Source organism: Melanaphis sacchari, unplaced genomic scaffold (genome assembly GCF_002803265.2).
Source record: "Melanaphis sacchari strain LSU unplaced genomic scaffold, SCAv2.0 Contig31_pilon_pilon, whole genome shotgun sequence".
NCBI lineage: Eukaryota > Metazoa > Arthropoda > Insecta > Hemiptera > Aphididae > Melanaphis > Melanaphis sacchari.
The window spans coordinates 1144702-1165154 of record NW_020271193.1 but is presented as its reverse complement, the minus strand read 5'-3'; the positions used below and the strand labels follow the sequence as shown (position 1 = coordinate 1165154).

Below are 20453 nucleotides of genomic sequence, written 5' to 3'. Positions count from 1 at the left end.
TTTTATTATTAATCTTATAATTTATTCCTTTCTCCATAATACTGTAAAATTTGTTTACAAAGTAGTGGCTTAAAAAAAAAAAAAACAAATTATCACAGAGGGAAAGTTTATCTGTTGCGTTACAAAAGGATATAAATGACAATTATGAAATTATATGATGCAAAAAATTACTATATTGAATTAACAAAAAATGATCGCAACAGTAATTAAAAAAAATACACAATACAAAATTCAATATCTATTGAAAATGATTGATACAGAAATCATTAAAAGTTACTAAGTTAAATAACTAATAAATTACATGAGGAATGTATCAGCATCTACCAAATACAGGTAAATTATAATTTTAACAATAAATATGATAATTAACTATATGACTAATGTTCAAAAATGTGTATAAATTAAATATATACAAAATCTTATCAAATTTTAAAATATGTATAATAGTAAATTAATTATAAGAAATATTGTACCTATGATTTTAAAAGGAATAATGAATTAAAATATTTATTTTTTTTTTTAAATAAGTTGGAAACATGGTTATTTTGTGGATGATAGTACACAGTTGGTTTAAAAAAACCTTTTCCTGGGAATAATTTTGAAGCAGTGGGAACAACAGAATGTAGATTAAAGTTGTCACTAGAACTTCTTATGCTGAGCCAACTCTGATTCTGTAGTGTAATATGATGACAACAACCAATGCAACTGAAGACTCCGACAGAAACTAGGAAAAAACATAAGGAAACAATGTAACAGACACAGAACTACAATGGATATAAACAGCAACTGGATAATCTGATGAAAAGAGGATATTACCTAATATATCTAAAAAAAGACAATTAACATAATAAACCAATAAAATTATGTAGTTTAAAATTATTTTTATTTTAAAAATAATGTTGGTTTTCATAAATGATAAATTGTTTTTTATTATTTTAATATATCAATATCACATATATAGAGCTCCTAATGGTGATTTTTTTATTTTATATTTTAAATAAAGGTATTTTTAATAACTTAACAAGGTAATAAATATATATATAGTATAAATTAAATTTAATAGCAACTGTAAACTTTAATTTTTAAAAAAATAAAGTGGTTATTGGATTTTTCATTAAAAACTCCCACTTAATGAAATATAAGGAATATAATTTAACTTTAGAAAAATACAAAATACAAGATACACCTTATTTATTTATAATTATACTGGTTTTTAAGGTTTTACATTTTTTTAATAAGTGTTTAGTTGCATACTTAGAATAGATCAATAATAGAATTAATTTCTTGATAATGTATATGATAAATATAACTTGAACAGAAATAGAAAAACACTAACAAAACTATATCTTTAAGATTACAATAAACCTCGTTCACTGATAGAGCTACAGAAGACTATTTGTATCAAAGGAAAGTCAAGAGTACATAATAACTGTTTTATTTTAAACAAAAAAATTGACTAAGAAAATTAATCATCATAATTATTTATTAAAACTTATCAGTTTAATCTTAAGTAAAAATAAGATGTAAATAATAATAATAGAATTATTTCAAACATTCTGATTAGAATGAAATATTTTTACTCGACTTCATTCAATTTCTATAGCAGAAAGTATGATTTATAACAGTTTTTGATACTTTAAAACTTTATTTTAAATAAAAATTTGGTTAGAATAAATAAATTAATAACTATTAAATAACTAAGTGCAAAAATAATATCTAATGTTTTAATGATTGAGAAAAAAGGAAATAAATATTTACTTATTTGATTTATATGTCATTGAAAAAAGTTCACCGAATTAAAATTAAAAAAAGTTTCAATATATATATATATAATATATATACAACAGTTTTGAAAAAAATTAATTTTAAATATGTGTTAAAAACTAATGTATTTTTATTTATAATTTCTAGTCACTAATTTGAAGCTTATCTGAAAAATCCCACAGAGTATCTAATCATACTTACATTAATTAATAATTATTATTTTTAAATAATAATAAACAATCACTAATTAATGTTAATACATAATTAAATATAATATTCAACAAAATCTGAAAATCTTAATAAAGCAAATGCATGTATTGATATATATACATAGATTTGTAAACAAAGTATTTATATATTACCTGATTATTTGAAATTAATTTGTTTCATTGCTTATGCTGAAGTCTGAAATACTAAGGAATTAATGCTTAAGGAATATTAAAAATTAATTAAATCATACATATTGTATATTATATAAATTTGAAATACTTAGCATTTTATTACACATAAAATTATTAATTGTTAATTATACAATATTATGGTTATTTGTTAAAAATACTTACTTTACTTATATTTAAGTATTTTTAAAAGATACATACTTGAGTCCTGAAAATGTACAGTTAATAATGGAATATACTAGGACTATAATATTAATCCATAGATTACAATAGCATATAAGCACACATAGTTATGAATAATTTATCTTAATAGCTAATTAATTAACCTCGGTTACCAATACTTACCTTATACTAAATTTTTTATCCAAATTACAGAAATCATATTTAGTTAAATAATGATGAAAAAAAGTAGTAGTAATTTTGTTGCACTTAAATATTTTTTCTGCTACACAACACTATGATTTAACTTGAAAAATTAATCACTTTACATAAATGTTATAAATTTGACTGATAAACATGAACATTCAAACAAGCACAAGTAAATATACTTATTTTTTGATTTCTAAATGGTAATAAATTATTATTATCTTAATTAATTAAAAGAAAACTAGAGAATCATTTCATCAATACACTTGGATAAACTAAATATTATAATATGTTTAAATATACATTTTACTTCATAGCTAAGAACTTAGTAGCTTGATAATTAATAAAACCATAATATTCTTTGAATACTATAATACAATAATTATTTTAAAATAAATACTTGCAAATTCTTCTCAAAAAGCATATTTATAAAAATTAAAAAAATGCAAACTAAATTATTTTTTTAAATAAAAATCACTTCAGTAAATGTACATAGATAATAAGAAAATAATACATTAAAATATCTCTTAAGATGAACTAGATGAATATAAATCATCAATAATTTATAACACTTAAAAATAGGCTAAATTAATATATTAATAAAACTTCTAAAAATATCATTTATATATTGAAATTAAAAATTAATGAATACACAATTTTTTATTAAGAATTTTATTTTTTATTTTTTTGTGAATCAACTTTAATTTAAAATATAAATTAATAGATATTTATAAAAATTAAATGAATTGACAAGACAATTGAATGAAATGTGTAAGCAAGGAAGATTACATATCCCATTCAAAGTTGCCTTATCTTAGTGTAAAAATATTAATTGTATCTATTTTATCATAGTGTGATTTATGGAAATAGTTATTTTCATATAATTATAATTTAGCTCTCAAATAAACTAATCATAATACTCAAATAATGTTTTATTCAAAAAATTATACTATTCAATGAATACTGTTTAAATGTTTTATTTAAAATAAACAAAATAGTAATAACTGTCTTAACAGTAAAATCCAAATGTACAAATGAATATTTTTTGTCTCCTTTACCAAACCTTTAGTTGAAACCATTAACAAATTTGCCAGATTAAGCATCTTGATTTACAGCCAGATACAACTGAAAGCGTAATAATGCCAAAAAACCCCTACATATACCTCTCACTTTATAAATCAAAGACTGATAAAAAAGATAAGTGAAAATAACATTAAATCTTACTCTCCAATAAATATAATTTGTTATACTTAACATATTAAGCAAAGCAAAACTTACCAGTATTTCTTCATAATCTTCAAAGGGACAAAAAATAAAAGATTCTCTAATTTTTATCTTAAAACTAAATATTATGTATTTTAAACACCATTATGGACCAAAAAAATGTAGTAAAATAAAACCTTTTACAAAGGCAAAAACAAACCTCAATTGATAATCAACTACAGTACAATAAACATGATGTTTATTTGTTTAGTACCTTATTTAAATTAAACTATTTAGGCAAGGCAAACTTATTTCATAAAAATTACCCATCTAAAATTCTAAATATTTAACATACCTACAATTATGTTTAATTTTAACACCCGGGGGTTTTATATTATACAATACATTAACAAGATTTATAATAATAAATCAGGGATTCAAAAATTAATAGATTGGGATTACTAGACAATTTTACTTTTTTAGTATAATAACTTTACCATCATAAGTGTGCTTAATACAGAGAAGAAAAATTTCAAAGTTTTGATCGAATCATTGGCTAATTTTTTAAAGCTATAATCAATGTTTATCCACTTACCTTAAAAGTTACTAAGTATGGACTTACTACAATTTAGATGCCAAGTCTGAAACAAAATAATGTTAACTTAATAAATAACAATGTTAAGTATTTCTATTTTAGCAAGAAACCCTCACTTAGTATACCCTTAATAAAAATGTATATTACAAGTAACATTATTACAGAAATAATTTAAGATTTAATAAATAGAAAAAATTATAAAAAATAATCATGCACGCAAGAGGAAATTTAAGGAATAGAAAATAATAAATTATTTTATCGTAGGTAGTAAAATTACATGTTTGACCACTAATTTTAATTATAAAAACCAATTTCCATTTATTGTTCAATGTTTAAATTTAATATTTTCTATTAAATATTGTGTTAAATAACAGTAATTAGGCACAGTTTTAACATAAAATATACTTTTTATAATTTTTCCAGACAAAATTGTCACTAAAATCCATCATAGATGAATCACTTTGGGTACAACCTTAATAAAATTTATATCTATGGAAATCATTTTAGTTGTTAATAATGAATAGATTTTTTGTAAATTTAATTGTAAAAACTAAAACTAAAAAAAAAATCTTAGGGTTACAGCCTTGAGTATTAAAAATGTTAGTTTTGGGTCTGATTAATTAAGTCTAAAAATAAATTTTTATTTGTCTGCAATCTTATATTTAATTTTTTATTTTAGATATAACTTAAATATAAGATTGAAGACAAATTAAAATTTAATTTTTAGACTTAATTAATCAGACCCAAAACTAACCCTAGAGAAAAATATTTAATTTTACTGTTAACAAATAAAAAAATAAATGATTTAATAATGATTTTGACTAAAATGCCAATCAGTCATCCATCAAAATGTATTAAATTAAGGATAAATTTTCTAAAGAAACTTGTTAACATGACATAAGCGAAGAAAAATACTAGCCATTAATTAGGTAGGAATATTTATTATAAAACAACATTAGAGAAACCCACAAAAAAATATGAGTTTCTAAGGTTAAAGCATCAATTGATCAATGTCATAACAGCTAAACAAGAACAGCATTTTAAATTCATTTTATAAAATCTATACTATTAAAATATATGTATAAGTTTCAAATTCATAATTTGTATACAAAATAAGATTTGAATATTTAAAAAAACAAACAACTGTATACTTAAATTTAGAGAAAAAAATATTTTAGTAAAGTTTTTAAACTTAATATTTTTCAGCACAATATTAATCCAAAACTCAGAAAAAATATATTAATAGAATTAAAACTTTATAATGAATATACCTACTATTAATTATTAAATAACAAATAATTAAATCGCAATTATCCAGTCAATTATCATAGTTTTTAATCAACTAATGAAATGGTCAGTTAATTTAAATAAAAATACAAAATGCAATATTATATATTAATGATAACTAAAATAAGTCAAAGAAAGTTTATACAATAACTATAATTATTACTTTGAATTTAATAATAAAATTAAATTTGTCAAGCCAATCTAAACTACTTATCTATTGATATTGATAATACATAGTACCCATATGTAAACAAAAAATGCCACACAAACATGTTTTATGTTTTTTTTTTTCAAATTGATAATTTCTAATGACATTTTTGAATCAGAAATCAAAATAACAATTTAGAAATAATTTATATTCATAGCAAGTATATAATGAATGATGAAAAATGACTTAATACATGATATAAACAAAAAATTGTATATATCAAATATAGGTTTAATGTAATAGCTACCAATGGGATTAAATAAAAAATAAAAGTTTTTGAAGTAGGTAAATAAAAATAAAACTATTTTAACTCAAGTTTTAACAAAACAATAATGATTATACACTAACTTTAGTACATAATACTGAGTAATAAGAGGATTATGACTGATAAGGATCAAATAATATGACAGAACATTAGTACAACTGAATTGTAAATTAATTTTGTTATAGTACTATCTATATTGAGTAGAAAACAACTCATTTTGAAATCAACAATTAGAAAATTTTCAATCAACAAATTAATAGAAATTTAAATGAAAATTTATAACTAACAAGAATATCTAAAATAAATTTTAGATAATGAATTATAAACAAAAATTGATAAGGAATATAACTAGATCCATAATAAGTTTTCAAATTTAACATGAGACATCAAAAAACTGTAATTAGTTTTTAAGAATCAATCTACAAAGTAACAATTTTTGGTAATAAGTAGGTAATGACGGCAATCTGATGGAATTGTTGTGGCCTATATATTGCAAAACTGGTAACAAAACTAAATTACAATGACAAAAAAACACAGAAATGCAAAAAAGTTTTAAAAATATCTTAAAAGCTATAATTATTTTGATTCACATAAGCATCCGAGTGTGTGTACCTAATACCTTGTGAATAAAGAATACCTATTAAAAATGTGTTTACCAAAACAATACACAGAAATTATGACACAAAAATTGTCTTGCAATTGGCAACAGACAACTATGGACGAAATACACTAGAGTTTTAATAAGAATGAGAAGATATTGACGTGTGTCTGGAAACTGAATGGTACTCACCGAACAGTAACGTCGAAGCCAGTCATTTGCACGGCGTCAACACATTTCATTTGTCAAGCGCTATCCGATGGCAAGTCGGCGGTACAAGCCATTGATGTCCATTAGGCCCTCCGGCGGCCAGCGAACTCCGCCGATGGTCACGGATAGCCGGACGACACAAACGACCAGCGAAACAGTCGCACGCACTTCCATCGGTCATCGTTAACCGCGTCCCCGGCGGCAAAACAATTACAGAAACCCACAAAACAACACAAGAAATTCAGATAGCGAAACTCGTAAAAATTTAGACGACGGATAACGAAACTTAACTTATAGAACGAACTTGGGGGACACGGACGACCCGTCGACGCGAAACGGAACACGACGGACTTACCGCCACTACAGCCTATGGCCGGAGGGGAGATGTTGTCCCAAACATCAGTGCAGGGACGCGTGGGGGGGTCGTATCACGGGAACGACGATGGCCGTGGAAGAGAAAACTTTGGTTCTCGTCCGGTCCATCAGCCGCCGCTGAGCACGTCGCCCGGGTATTGGAGAACAAAATGCACGTAAACATTTTAATACTGCAGCTCACTACGGCATTGCAACTGCACCGGTGCAGCTGTTCCGCAATCGTTGGTTATCCGATGATTGTTGGAGTTTTCGTTTACGTTGCTTTTCACCGACCGTTTTGCGCAACGTTCACCACCGTTAATGGTACCACGGAACCGGGCAACCAGTGTGACCAACATCAATCGAACGTCGGCCAAGGGGTCAAGGTCTCGAAAAACTTCACTCCAAGAATAAACATTTTTTTAATCACATCAGTGATCGAGTTGCATATTAAGATTATCTATCATATTCGTCGTATTTATGACGTATATTCACGTATTTGACGCGACATAACAATAAATCTACGACTGTCCTAAGTCTACGACAACAATATCATATTTTATATAATTATATTGTGTTATAATATATGAACATTCTTTAGTAAACCTTATGATTTTTTTTTTTTTAATTCATACCGAGACACAAAATAGAAAATTCACGTCCAACAACATTATTAGATACTTATATTGTTTTCTATCCTAAATATCAAAAAAATTAAAAATGTATCGAACGAAATAATTTTATAATAACATAATACAAAAGTATTTAGGTAATTATTTTTTGAAGTTGAACAATTTATTGTTAAGGGGAATTTTGAAAACCAAATGAGAACCACTACTTTCTATTTGTGCATTAGGTACCTTAAACTATTTCTCCATTAATTTTAATGGTCAAAAAACGTCTTTATATGACATTTTTGTTGTTTACCAAGTTAGTAATTTATTATCCAACATCCAACACTCAAGTATCAGTGCGGATATGTATAATATACTTATGTATTAAATGCTAATAAGTTCTATAGGAGACTTGAATTGATTTTATGCATTGAACACTGAATAATGTACAGTTTACAATAGTGACTATAATATGCAACATCGGGAAAAAAAACATTAATTATATACTATATAGCTCTTTTGGTACTTATTGGTTTTTTATCACCATCCATGCAGTTACCACGCCATATAAAATGTATTACTCTACCACTGGGTGAACGACCATTGTACTATGATATTTTTTAAATAACAGTTAGTAATGATAATTTTTAATCAATCATTTCCTTTAAAAGTTTATTACTCGAGTATATTTTTGTATAAATTTAAAATCACTAGAAAAAAAAATTATATTTATTGAATGACAAAGTTTTTATCAACAATTTACTAGACCTATAACGATTATTAATTATTATTAATTTATGATTTATTTAAGAGTAATATAAAAGCAATCGACAATCGTTACTTAAACGTAGAAAAAACATAACCCAAACACACTATCATATATTTACATATCTTCAGACAATAACAATAACGACCGATTTAAATATAATTTATCAAATACTATATTATATTAACTATGAATTTTATAATAGTAAAACCATAATAAAGGTTAATATAAATTTAAAAATATATATTTCAACTCACATTTAAAATAAAAATATTTTAATTAAAAATTCTAATTCATTTTAGTGAATTTGGGCATCTACTTAATAACTTAATCATACAAATAATATATTATTGTTTGAAATTTTTTAGGAGTTTGATATAGGCAATTTTATAATAAAACTTTTGAATCTTAAAACTTTCAAGCCATCAATGTATATCTATAACTTATTAGGACTTAATTAAAAAAAACAATGAAGACTTAGTAATTCAAACATTGTTTAACCCTATTGGCTAGAATAAACTTATTGATTATAATTTATCTATAAGCTCTTAGTAATTTTAAAATTAACTATATACACTCCAATAGAAAATTAGCAATTAGTTTTTTTATATTATGAAATTAATGATAATTTGCAAAAAAAAATATTCCAGACTAGTAAATTACAACCAATATATATAAGTATATAACTTAATAGCCAACGGCTTATCATTATAATAATCGTATATTTTTGTACCTATACGGGCTATACGCATTAAGGAATTTTTGTATACTTAAAAATTATCTTTACTACAAATATTTATAAATATTAAATAATATATATAAAGCTATATTTTCTAAGATTTAACTTCTATAGACTATAGTCTATATCACCAATGATCATTGCCGTATCATTACTCTTTACAAGTGGATTATATAAAATCATTATATACATCTATAACAATATACTAATGTATTGTTTATTATCCCGCCAGTAAAATATTTTCATAATTTATGGTCGTTGGTTAAACGGAATAATAAAGTAAAACTATAATAACATATTATTTATTAATATATACTTACCTAGATGTGTTATTTAATATTAAATAATATTATTTATTTTAAACTATAATTTATTTATTTTTGTCCTCTATTCATGTTTTATAGCAACTTAAATAACGTACTCGTGGTAGAATAACTGGAATAAATATACACCCAGGATTCAACTGTCTTGAAGCACTTCAAAAGTATTTAAAATCACTATTAATTTTAAATCACTTTAAAAAACCCGAAAATTTTGGTATACTTAGTGTAAAGTAGATTTCGAGTGTATCCTTGCCACACCATGCCTCTTTATTACAATTGTGAGCTATAATGCTATATTATTATAAAATAATAATAATAAAACTGATGTTAAATTTCCCAAACAGTTTCCCAAATAAATTTTACATAAAAAAATTCAAATAAGTAAGAAAATTGAAATATATTCGTGTATAGAACACTGATATAAAAAAAACAAAATCACTTTAAAATCGGAGATTAATAATGAAACAAGGGGAAGTTTAGACACCCTACTGTTCCTACCTCTAGTTCCACCCAAATTAATCAATGGCTGCTTGTAATATTATATCGATAACGAGTAACTAACTTAATATAATATATCTGAGTATAATAATCTAATTGTACAAAATTATGTTAGGTACTAGAAAATAGACGAAGAATTGTTAATATAATATTTATGTATAAGCATACATTTAAATAAAATATAATGCCCGGACTTTTAATGCCATACTTTCAGTTACTATATTCGTCTAATATTTAACTCACATAATGACATAACTTTAATATGTACTTAACGGTATTATAAATCGTATGTTAAAATAAAACTCAATGTTAAAATCATTACAAATGCTAAATATTTTGATATTTTTATTAGGTACATAATTTATTACTTTTCTTAAAAACAAAATTTAATAATTTCTGTGTTGTTACATGTTATAAATAAGAGTTTAGCTTTATTTATCTTTTATTTCATACAAAAATTATATTGAGCGATAGCAATTTGTAAGTCTATATTCTATGATGTATAAATTATTGTTATTAATGCCATATAATTATTTATGTCATTACTAATTATACCATAAGTTGTTTTATTTGTTGCCGAAAATATTTCATTTATTTTATTTATTATTATTAATATCTCAATGAGTGTTCATTTAAAGTTAGAATTTAAAATTCAGGAATATTTAAAGTTATTTTCTACCTAGTTAAAACTAATTAAATTTATACAGCTAAGACTCAAGAATTTAGTAAAAGTTTCTTTATAAATAGTTCAGTTCTTTCAAAATCTAAAAATTTAAAAAACATATATTTTTTTTTGTTTAGTCTTTTAAAGTTCATATAATATTGACGTAAACTTTTTAAACAAAAGATGTTACTTTTATTACAAAATAAAAGTCATATTAATATGATATAACTGATATAAGTATGATAAAATCTTACACATCTTATGAGTTATGACTGGATTGAATCCTAAATAGATAATGATAATACATTAGGTGTGTCTTGATAAATGAGCATCTATATATACTAACTTATAATAAAACGACGATTATATTTACATAGGAAACTGTTAGAAAAATACGATTGTAATGATATAAATAAAACGTTTAGCCACTCTGCATTGTGTAAACAATAAATACAATACTTTATTATTGGCAACATACACGATACACATAATAATCAAATCTGCAATTTTCATAAATGTGTCTTGATTGCTGTTCTGTGTGTAACGCGACCGTGAACGTGTTATGACGACTTTGGCGGCGGATACGACTTCGAAGGGTACGGGGGCAATGGTGGTTTCCGTTTCGGCGCAGATGTCCGTATCGGACGAGATCGTGATCATCTCTTGGCAAATCCGTCGTGCTCTAGAATGTCCGATATGCCTGACGCTGATGTCAGTCATATCATGCTACTGCCCCCAACGGTCTTGCAGTATGCGAATCGTGCATGCTGACGCTAGTAAACATGAATAGCGCCCACTTGGCACGGGACGTTCGGTAGTTCGGCACGTGCGGAATCATGTTCGTTCGCGTACGCACCGGAACCAGCTGGATGCACCCGTGGGGCGAGTTAGAGTACTTCACCTTCACCAGATGAGACGACTCGATCAGTTTGTTGACCGTAGTCGACGTGCTCATCAACTTACGGCACAGCAGGCAGAGGTTTTCTTGGGCGCGTTTCATGTTTAATAGCGTTAGCATGTACAATTCGCACACCGCGTGATCGTTGAGGCAGTAGCTTGACATGACTAACATCGACGTTAAAATATCGAGCATTTCAGAGCACGACGGATCTACCGGGAGATGGTCACGATCTTGTCCAATTCGGACATCTATGCCAAAACGGAAACTACCACCGCTGCCATCGCCACAGATGATTTCAACGGGGACGGTTACGTCGGCTACGTCTCTGTCGTCGTTTTTCGTTTTCTGAACATTTTTTTCTCGTCGATTTTTAACGTGACATAATAACATGATATTACTATTATTCGTACGCTGTAAATAATAATAATAATAATAATAATACGATTTAAAATTCGTATTCTTGCATGTTTTCAGACGAACCGGCTGAACGTAGCCAACACGAGCGATATTAAAACAAATTAGAGACGAACTTACCTATAGTCTGATGGACGTATGACATGATATGGGTACTGTTGTCCCGGATCACTTAATCGTGCATTCAAAAGACATTATTCTTGATGAACAACCATTGAGGCAGCCGTCGATGACGATTCACTGTTATATACATAATTGGATCGAGACAGTCTACAATATCTGTATAGTGTCTGTACTCTGCACCATGATAGCATCAAACAGTTACAAGGATTGGTGTATTTTTATTAAGTGATAAGGACCATAGTCCATAATAACCAGTTAAGTTTTTTCAATAAAATAAAAATGTAGCATGCTACTAAGTATTTTTTCTCTGCAAGAAAAATTGAGGAATCGTGGTCCGTGGATATTTTATTGGATATAAAGCAGCTTAAACACTAAAAACAACAAACCGTATGGCCACAAGTAGATTTTAAATCAACGTTTAGATCGCCTCCAGCAATGATAGGTTTTCAGTCGCTACAGCCTATAACAGAGGTCTTCGACCTTTTGAGGCAGTGGGCCACCTATTATTTTTTTTTTTAAATCTCGTAAGCCACATTTGTAGTAAAAACTCGTATTTTATACTAAAATTCAATTTTATTATAATTTTTATGATTACATTTTATATTATAAACTATTATTATTAAAACACATATAGATTAACACATTTAAATTTTAAATTACAACTTATTTATTTTATTTTCAGATTTTTACGTTTATAATTTATAATTTACGTTTATTTAACCGACATATCACATATTAATATATTATATAAATATTACGAAGAAAATGCGTGAAATTGTAACTTTAACACAAAACGAGTATTATATTCGTTCCTCAACCGATAACGAACATGCAACTGATAACATTTATACAGTTTATCCTATCGCATATTTCCCAATTTTTTCGATAGCGATGTCTTAAAGCTTTAATAATGGCTTATAGCTATTCTAATTTTATTAAAATATAAAAGATAAATGTTTTATTTCAAATGTGTTCGCGGACCGCATAATATAATGACAAGGTGGCCCATGGGTTAAAAACAATAAAAACCAAGGGGTCTATACTCTATAGCAGCCATTCTATGACCTATTATACTACATAGTCATAGAATAGACCACTGATTATTAATCTCTATAATTTTATAATTTATTAATGTATTGAATTTGAATTAAACGGTTCATCATTTTGTATGAAAAACAATTTTAAACAAAAATAGTGTGTTAGCCTATCCACTTTTAAATTATTTTTCAATTAGTACATATAAATATTGTTGATTCATTTTCTACAGTAAAAAAAAAACAGCTAAATGGTTTATTTTGTGTTAATTATTATTTTTGTAAGATTATAGAGATAAAATAATTCTATACAGAATACAGATACAGTATGCATATAATTAGAAGGTGAATTTCATAATACATAATATATATATATTAAAGGTAAAAACATAAATGGGATTATTGTATGATTGAGAACTAAGAAAACATTACTACGCCATGTTTTTTTTTAATCTGTAACGAAAATTTCCATGGAGTAAAAGACAAAAATAAAAACACAATTCGTAGTAAAATAATACATTTATCGATCCAATTATAATCTGAAATTATAATTTTTTTAAATATCAAAATATTACGAAAAATTATGATTCATAAATGGTTATGGTATAAAGGTGAAAAAAGTTACGAGAAGAGAAGTAAGTAATATCATTAATTATAAATAGTACTATATTAATAATCAATGGTTACATATACAATTCTCACTTTTCTTTATTTCCGCAATTTATCTTGCTACTTCGTATCTACATGTAACCACCTTAAAACAATGTAATAAATAATTATTAAAATTGGTACCTACTATCAATGAATAATAATAACAGAATCGTTTAAAAAAATATATATATTCATATACCTTTTCTTTCTTTTTTTTTTTAGTTATAAATCCATATATTTATTGCAGCTCTTCGCATTCTTCTCTATCGTAGGACAATTCTTTCTAGTCTTTGTAATTTCCTTTATTTGTATCCTGCATTATCTGTTTCACGAATTCTGTCCTCGGTCTTTATCTTTATAAACCAAAAATTTTAAGTTTAAAGATAAACCAAAAAAAAAAATATGATTTTGTGTTTATAAATTTTATTTTTGTATTAATAATATTAGATTTTTAAATACTTCATAACATCAATCTGTATTTTATCGTTGATCGTGTGTTTATAATTGACATATAGTATCTACCTATATTATAATAGATATATTATCGACTCTCTACTCAGCATCCCCGCCACCCGTCTCTCGCGAATATCTATAGAATTTTAACACTTTGCATGTATACGTTATGATCGTTTATAAAAATGTAGTTTAATAATTTTTGGTACAAATTAACTTAATCACTCAACTCAAAAAAATATGTCGAAATTTACGCATCTCACCAAGTTAAAAATGATTGAACAATTATAAATTGTCATTTAGACTTTTTTTTAAAGTTATATAGCCGTTTGAAGTTTTCATTTACCACGATAATCACGCGTCAAGATGATGGATGGCGCGTGCAGATAAGTAATTACACAAGATAATGTAACATAGAATTTTCCTGTTTTTCAAATATTACAAGAAATATCCAAAAACAAACCTTCCTAATAATATGCTAAGCTACATAAAACCGCTTTATTGATTTAATATATTTAACTATCATAGGCGATTGGCTACTAAATAATATATAAGGGACCGTTACAATGGTCTATACGCAGTGAATGGCAATGAGCTGAAGTTCTTCCCTATCGCTCACATTATTATTTCTTTTTGTTACTCACATAAGTTTTCAACTTAAATAAATTAGTAAGTAAGAATATGTATTTATAATTCATATAAATATGTCTTAACGGATTAGTATAGCTAACACAAATAAGAAATCAAAAATTATAGAAGTTAAAGTGCACTTTCTTACAAATATTTTTAAATACCTACTTCGTCTAAACGTCTACTGTGATTAGACTAGATAAAATAAAAATAAAACTATTTTATTACCCATTACCTATTAATTAAATGTTATTTTTTTTTCATAGATTTTTCGTGTATACTTTGTACTGTTTGCACAATTGTACATACTAATAAAACTAAGAAATCACTTCTCTTATTTTTCAAACCTTATCTTGTGATAACTGAGTAACTATTTATATTCAAACACTCCCCTCCTTGAAAAATCATGCATCAGTGGTTCATTAGGCCATTAACTCACTTTTAGTATGATTGTATGAAATGTTTAGTGCTTGTTTCTTACGCATTATAAGAGGCAAGACCTTATAGAGAAAATAATTGTTTTAAACAAAGTTTGTAAAAGTTTTTGTGAGTTAGTTTTTCTTTTTTTACTTTATGATAACTGATGAGGTTTTTATCATTGTCACTTATACAAAAAAAAGGCACATATTATACCCAAGATTTGATTAATAATAGGTGCATTACTAGTCGTAAATGTAATAATAACAAACAAATTCTTAACTCTATGTCGTATATTATATATATGTATGTATATTTATGTATATATTATGATTAATATGTACATGTACCAGTGTGCAGTAGCATAGCCAAAGAGAGAATAACATTTTACAAAGCTACAGAATCCTACCTGAAATTCAAGCAAAACAAAAAATGCTTTCAGTTTACTGCATATGAACGCATGATGTAAACCATAACCATGTATTATATTTGTAATTTATTTTAAGGTTGTAAAATTCTAAAATCTTAAATACTCTTGGTATCAACTAATCACCATACCAAACTTATGAAAGTTCTCAGTGTTAGGTTTCCTTTGAAAAACAAATTATCAATCCTGGATACGTACGTCATTGCAGGTACTATAACAACTTTACTATACTCATTATTATTCTAGCATAATTGTGCATATTTATACCATATTTACATTGTGTGTAGGTACTCCCACAGACCACAGTCATAGGCGCAACTAGGATCAATTTTTTTTTTTTGTTTTGGGGGGAGGGCTAGAATTTTAAAAGTTACACAGACCTAACTAATTAACCAAACTACCACAAAAAAAAACAATACATATTTAAATTCTCATAATAATAAATATTTTAATATTTAAATAAATTTAACATTAAATTAAACACTAATTTTCTATCAGTTAGGTACAACAAATTTTTCAATTATTGTTTTTGTGTCTAAAGTATTTGTTATGTTTCTTTCTATATTAAATAAAGATAAATTAGAAAATCGTTCTTGCTTCATTGTAGTTCTCTGCCACGTTTTCAATCGCTGCATTGATTAAATGAACGTTTATATAATAAGCTATTTAATAACTGTCAAATGATTTCCGATAAGAGACAAGAAATAAAAACCATACCAGTGTGACACACTAACACAATGGCTAATGTAACAAATGCAATGCGTTTAACACGTGTATATTTTGTTAATGGAATTTTCAACATTGATAATATCTGAAATAATAACAATATTTAGGGGGCTAAGATCCCCCAAACCCCTACCTATACGCCTATGTACACAGTAGTAAAAAATGACTATAAAAGTACTACAATAGTTTTTTTTGGAATATACCTATTTCACGCTTTTAATAATACTAACTATGCTTTTTCCAAACACCTACATTCGAGATTGAGTATTCACTCATACAAATGAATGTACTGACATAATAATATGTATGTTTTCTGCCACTGCGCAAAACTTCTTAAGTGTATAATTTATAAAGATAAATTAAAATTTTTCAGAAGGGTAATTTGGTTATGTTTTTTGGTTTGGGGATAAGGGATTTGTTGTAAAATATAAATATTACCCAAAAAATAATTAGTAGGTATTTACTTTATATTATTCTATATTTGTATATGTGTATATATAGGTAATTTATAAGTATTAAATTACACATTTTACATTAATATGGCACCGACGTGACAGTATGAAATTTATGAAAGAAATAAGTAGGTAATAGCTTATTTATATCTATTATATAAATTATTATTTAATATTTTAGTTGTCTCAAATTTTCACGTAGTTTAGGTTTATTATAATCTACTATACTCTATATAATGTGTAATATTACACTACGTTAACTTTATTTTTATATTGTAAATAACTTAATTTATTAATCTATATTCTATACATAGATATACAATTTTATATTAATAACTTATTAATTATTAAAAACCTATAGCAGCCAGCATAGGAATCTATTTTTCTTTTTACTTTACCTATTTTTATTAAATAAATTATGATACTAATATACTATGATAATAAATACCTAATGACTAGTTTAAATGCACTAATGTGGTGTTGGTACATACTTACTAGTGTGTGCCACTTAAAAAAAAAGCTTATGGAGGAATAAAACACCCTCCCCTCTATCCTTTTGATTATGCAGGATATGCGATGTTATCTTTGAAAAATCTATAAAACCAAAAAAAGGAGTTGTAAAATATACTGATTTTAAAGTCTTACAGTAATTAATTACTTTATATAACTCCTTAAACATTTTACTTATCATACACAAATACAAAAAATTAATGTACTTACGTAATTAAATTAACAAATAAATTAATAATAATATAATTGATAATTGTGATATACAATTATTATTAAATTTATTATCAGATAATGTGTATAATTGATAATAATATTTACTGCGTCCATCCCCAAAACCCAAGATTATGATAAATATATGCCTCATGAGGATTTGTTGTGATCTGTCCACTTTACCACCGATTCGTTCCTATACAATTATGTGGCTAACTAGTACAATCTATAGATCGGTGAAAAAGGAAATAGTTAAATCACCGACAAACCTATATAACTTTTATATATATATATATATATATGTGTGTATGTATGTTTATACATAGATACATATACATTACGCACACTGACCCGCAGTTCTTTTTAAGAATCTATATAGTTGTGGTAAGCAAGTAAGGATTTTAAGTAATAACATTTGGAAACTAAAAAAAACTAGCTGACCCACAAACTTTATCTTAAAGCATATCGTTATAGCCATACTGCAGGTAAGTATATTATGTGGTGTGTACTCTATGTATTCTATGTATATATATATATGGACCTCTAGCCGTGATTACAAATAATTAAGTTTACACGTAGTTTAAAAATGTATGCCAATGATGACAATTAGCATTTAGCAGTCAAATATTTGAAGGTCTAATAAATCTATATGATATATTGAATAAATTATTTATTACGCTATATAATTTTGTTTAAAAATATTAAAACAATATACATGAGTGTATTTTACAGTTTATAATAAATATGTAAATGAGTAAATGCTTATAAGTTTATACATTTAATATACACTACTATGTTAGCAACTACAATGTCCTTTTAATTTTATCTTAAAAATAAAAGCTTGAGAGTTGAGCAACACTTGACCGCAATAATACCTACCTTAGATGGTTATAATGTGCATACATAATACATCAAAATTGCATAATAATATATGATATCAATTATCAATTAGTACATATTATTAAAATTAAAAATTATAACTAAGTACTACAGATAGATAATATGATATTATTAATGTTATGACTTATGACAGATAATGAGCCATAGTCGACACATTGATAATAAATGAATTGGAATGTTGTTTAAAAAATGTTTACCTATACGGCTATACCTGCATAAACATTGGTAGGGACACGCTATAAACGTATATTAGCATATATCAAAATACTCATTTTGAATTTTTTCCGGTCTTTCAAGTTTTGGACCATTTACCTTTAATAATAATTCAGAAATCAAAATACATGTATATAGTAAAAATAAATATACTTACGTAGTTGCGTTTTGATTAAAAAATATCTTATAAACATTAAAATTTCATTTCGAAATATAGTATTATCAATTCGCATGGTACCTATAATATTTATATATTAATTTATATTCAACATGTTATTATTGTTATATACCTATATACTTTAGTTATAGACAATACTCAAATACTTGGTATAAATAATTATCTAATAATAGTAAAAAAGTAATATAAAAAAATATAAATTAATAAAAACAATAAGTTATGTACTTATATAAAATATAATTTATATTATAATATGTACAAAAGTATATTATTCTACATCACTAAATATTAATCAAAATCAAAAATTAAAACACGGTAACATACTTTACTAGTTGCCAATTGGTGCAGTTATTGCTATCAGTCTTTATAGTACAGTGAGATCTATACTGCAAAAATCCTTATAAATATATATTAACTTAAAAATAAAAATATATAAATAAACATCACACACGTAACTAAGATTAAAATTAAAATATCTAGTGCATCTTGGAGGCTTTTATTAATATTTTAATTTTGAAATAAGTTGAGTGCATTTTATAAAATTTAAAATTTTTATGATTTTAAGATTATCATTACTATTGCTTCAACATTTAAATATTGATATTTAGTACCTTCGAGGTACAATGTATAACAAATCTTACCATAAAATTTAATTATAAGATAAATTCATCCTAATTTTAAAATACTGAAAAATAGATTATTAGGAATTTAACATTTTTTGTTTCTATAAGATAGATTCATAACATTTGTGAGGAATGTCATCCTCTTAATAATATTACCGTGAGTATGTATGAATGTATGATGGTTTTATAAAATCAAGTTAATAATATAATCTTCTAATGATATATTTTTTATTATTATAAATTATAAATTGCATTGAATAAGAAACTATTTTAAATAATTTTTAGGTATTCAATTTCGTAAAAATATTGCAAAACATTAAACATTGACTTAAAGCCTATATAGCATATTATTAGAAATAAAATATGTATTACTATTTCACTGTTTGTATTGTTTGTAGTACCTATATAAATTAGCGCTTATAATCAACAATAATTTAAAAAGTAATAATTTCGTTTAAGTTTTTTAATTTTGTAATTCGATTGTGTGGTAATCCTTAAATGGTAAGCAGCAATGACTTAACGTCTATACGACTATACCTGATTCGAAATTAAAAGTTAAAGATTAAAAAATATGTACAGCGTATGTCTTGATTGTCTTGATTTGAGTTTTCCATTTTTCATTAAAATGGCTGTAGTTGAAAATAGGTACTATTAGACCCTTCAGATGATATATTATGCAGCTTCAAAGTTCAAGTGGAAATTTTTAAATAGGGTGTTAAATATTAATTTAATATGTTAT

General features: G+C 25.4%; 2 protein-coding genes and 1 long non-coding RNA gene across 52 annotated transcripts in view; all 3 read right to left on the bottom strand.

Moving 5' to 3' along the window:
• The window catches only part of LOC112596273 (longitudinals lacking protein, isoforms F/I/K/T-like), a 169302-nt gene that overhangs the window by 120228 nt on the left and 28621 nt on the right, over window positions 1–20453 (bottom strand). The gene's annotated exons all lie outside the window — the stretch shown is intronic.
• Window positions 11548–12372, bottom strand: LOC112596277. Its single transcript, XM_025341865.1, has 2 exons — window positions 12288–12372; window positions 11548–12164 (listed from the first exon to the last, which is right to left on the bottom strand). The coding sequence occupies exon 2, from the start codon at window positions 12141–12143 to the stop codon at window positions 11574–11576; it is 570 nt and encodes a 189-aa protein (XP_025197650.1). The 5' UTR covers window positions 12144–12164; window positions 12288–12372; the 3' UTR covers window positions 11548–11573.
• Window positions 14014–17674, bottom strand: LOC112596292. The gene is made up of 3 exons (XR_003114762.1): window positions 17576–17674; window positions 14175–14328; window positions 14014–14078 (listed from the first exon to the last, which is right to left on the bottom strand). It is a non-coding gene; the product is annotated as an uncharacterized LOC112596292 (long non-coding RNA).

Bases quoted from the DNA above. Each gene is read 5' to 3' on its own strand.
- LOC112596277 (XM_025341865.1), bottom strand. From the start codon at position 12,143: ATGTTATTATGTCACGTTAAAAATCGACGAGAAAAAAATGTTCAGAAA.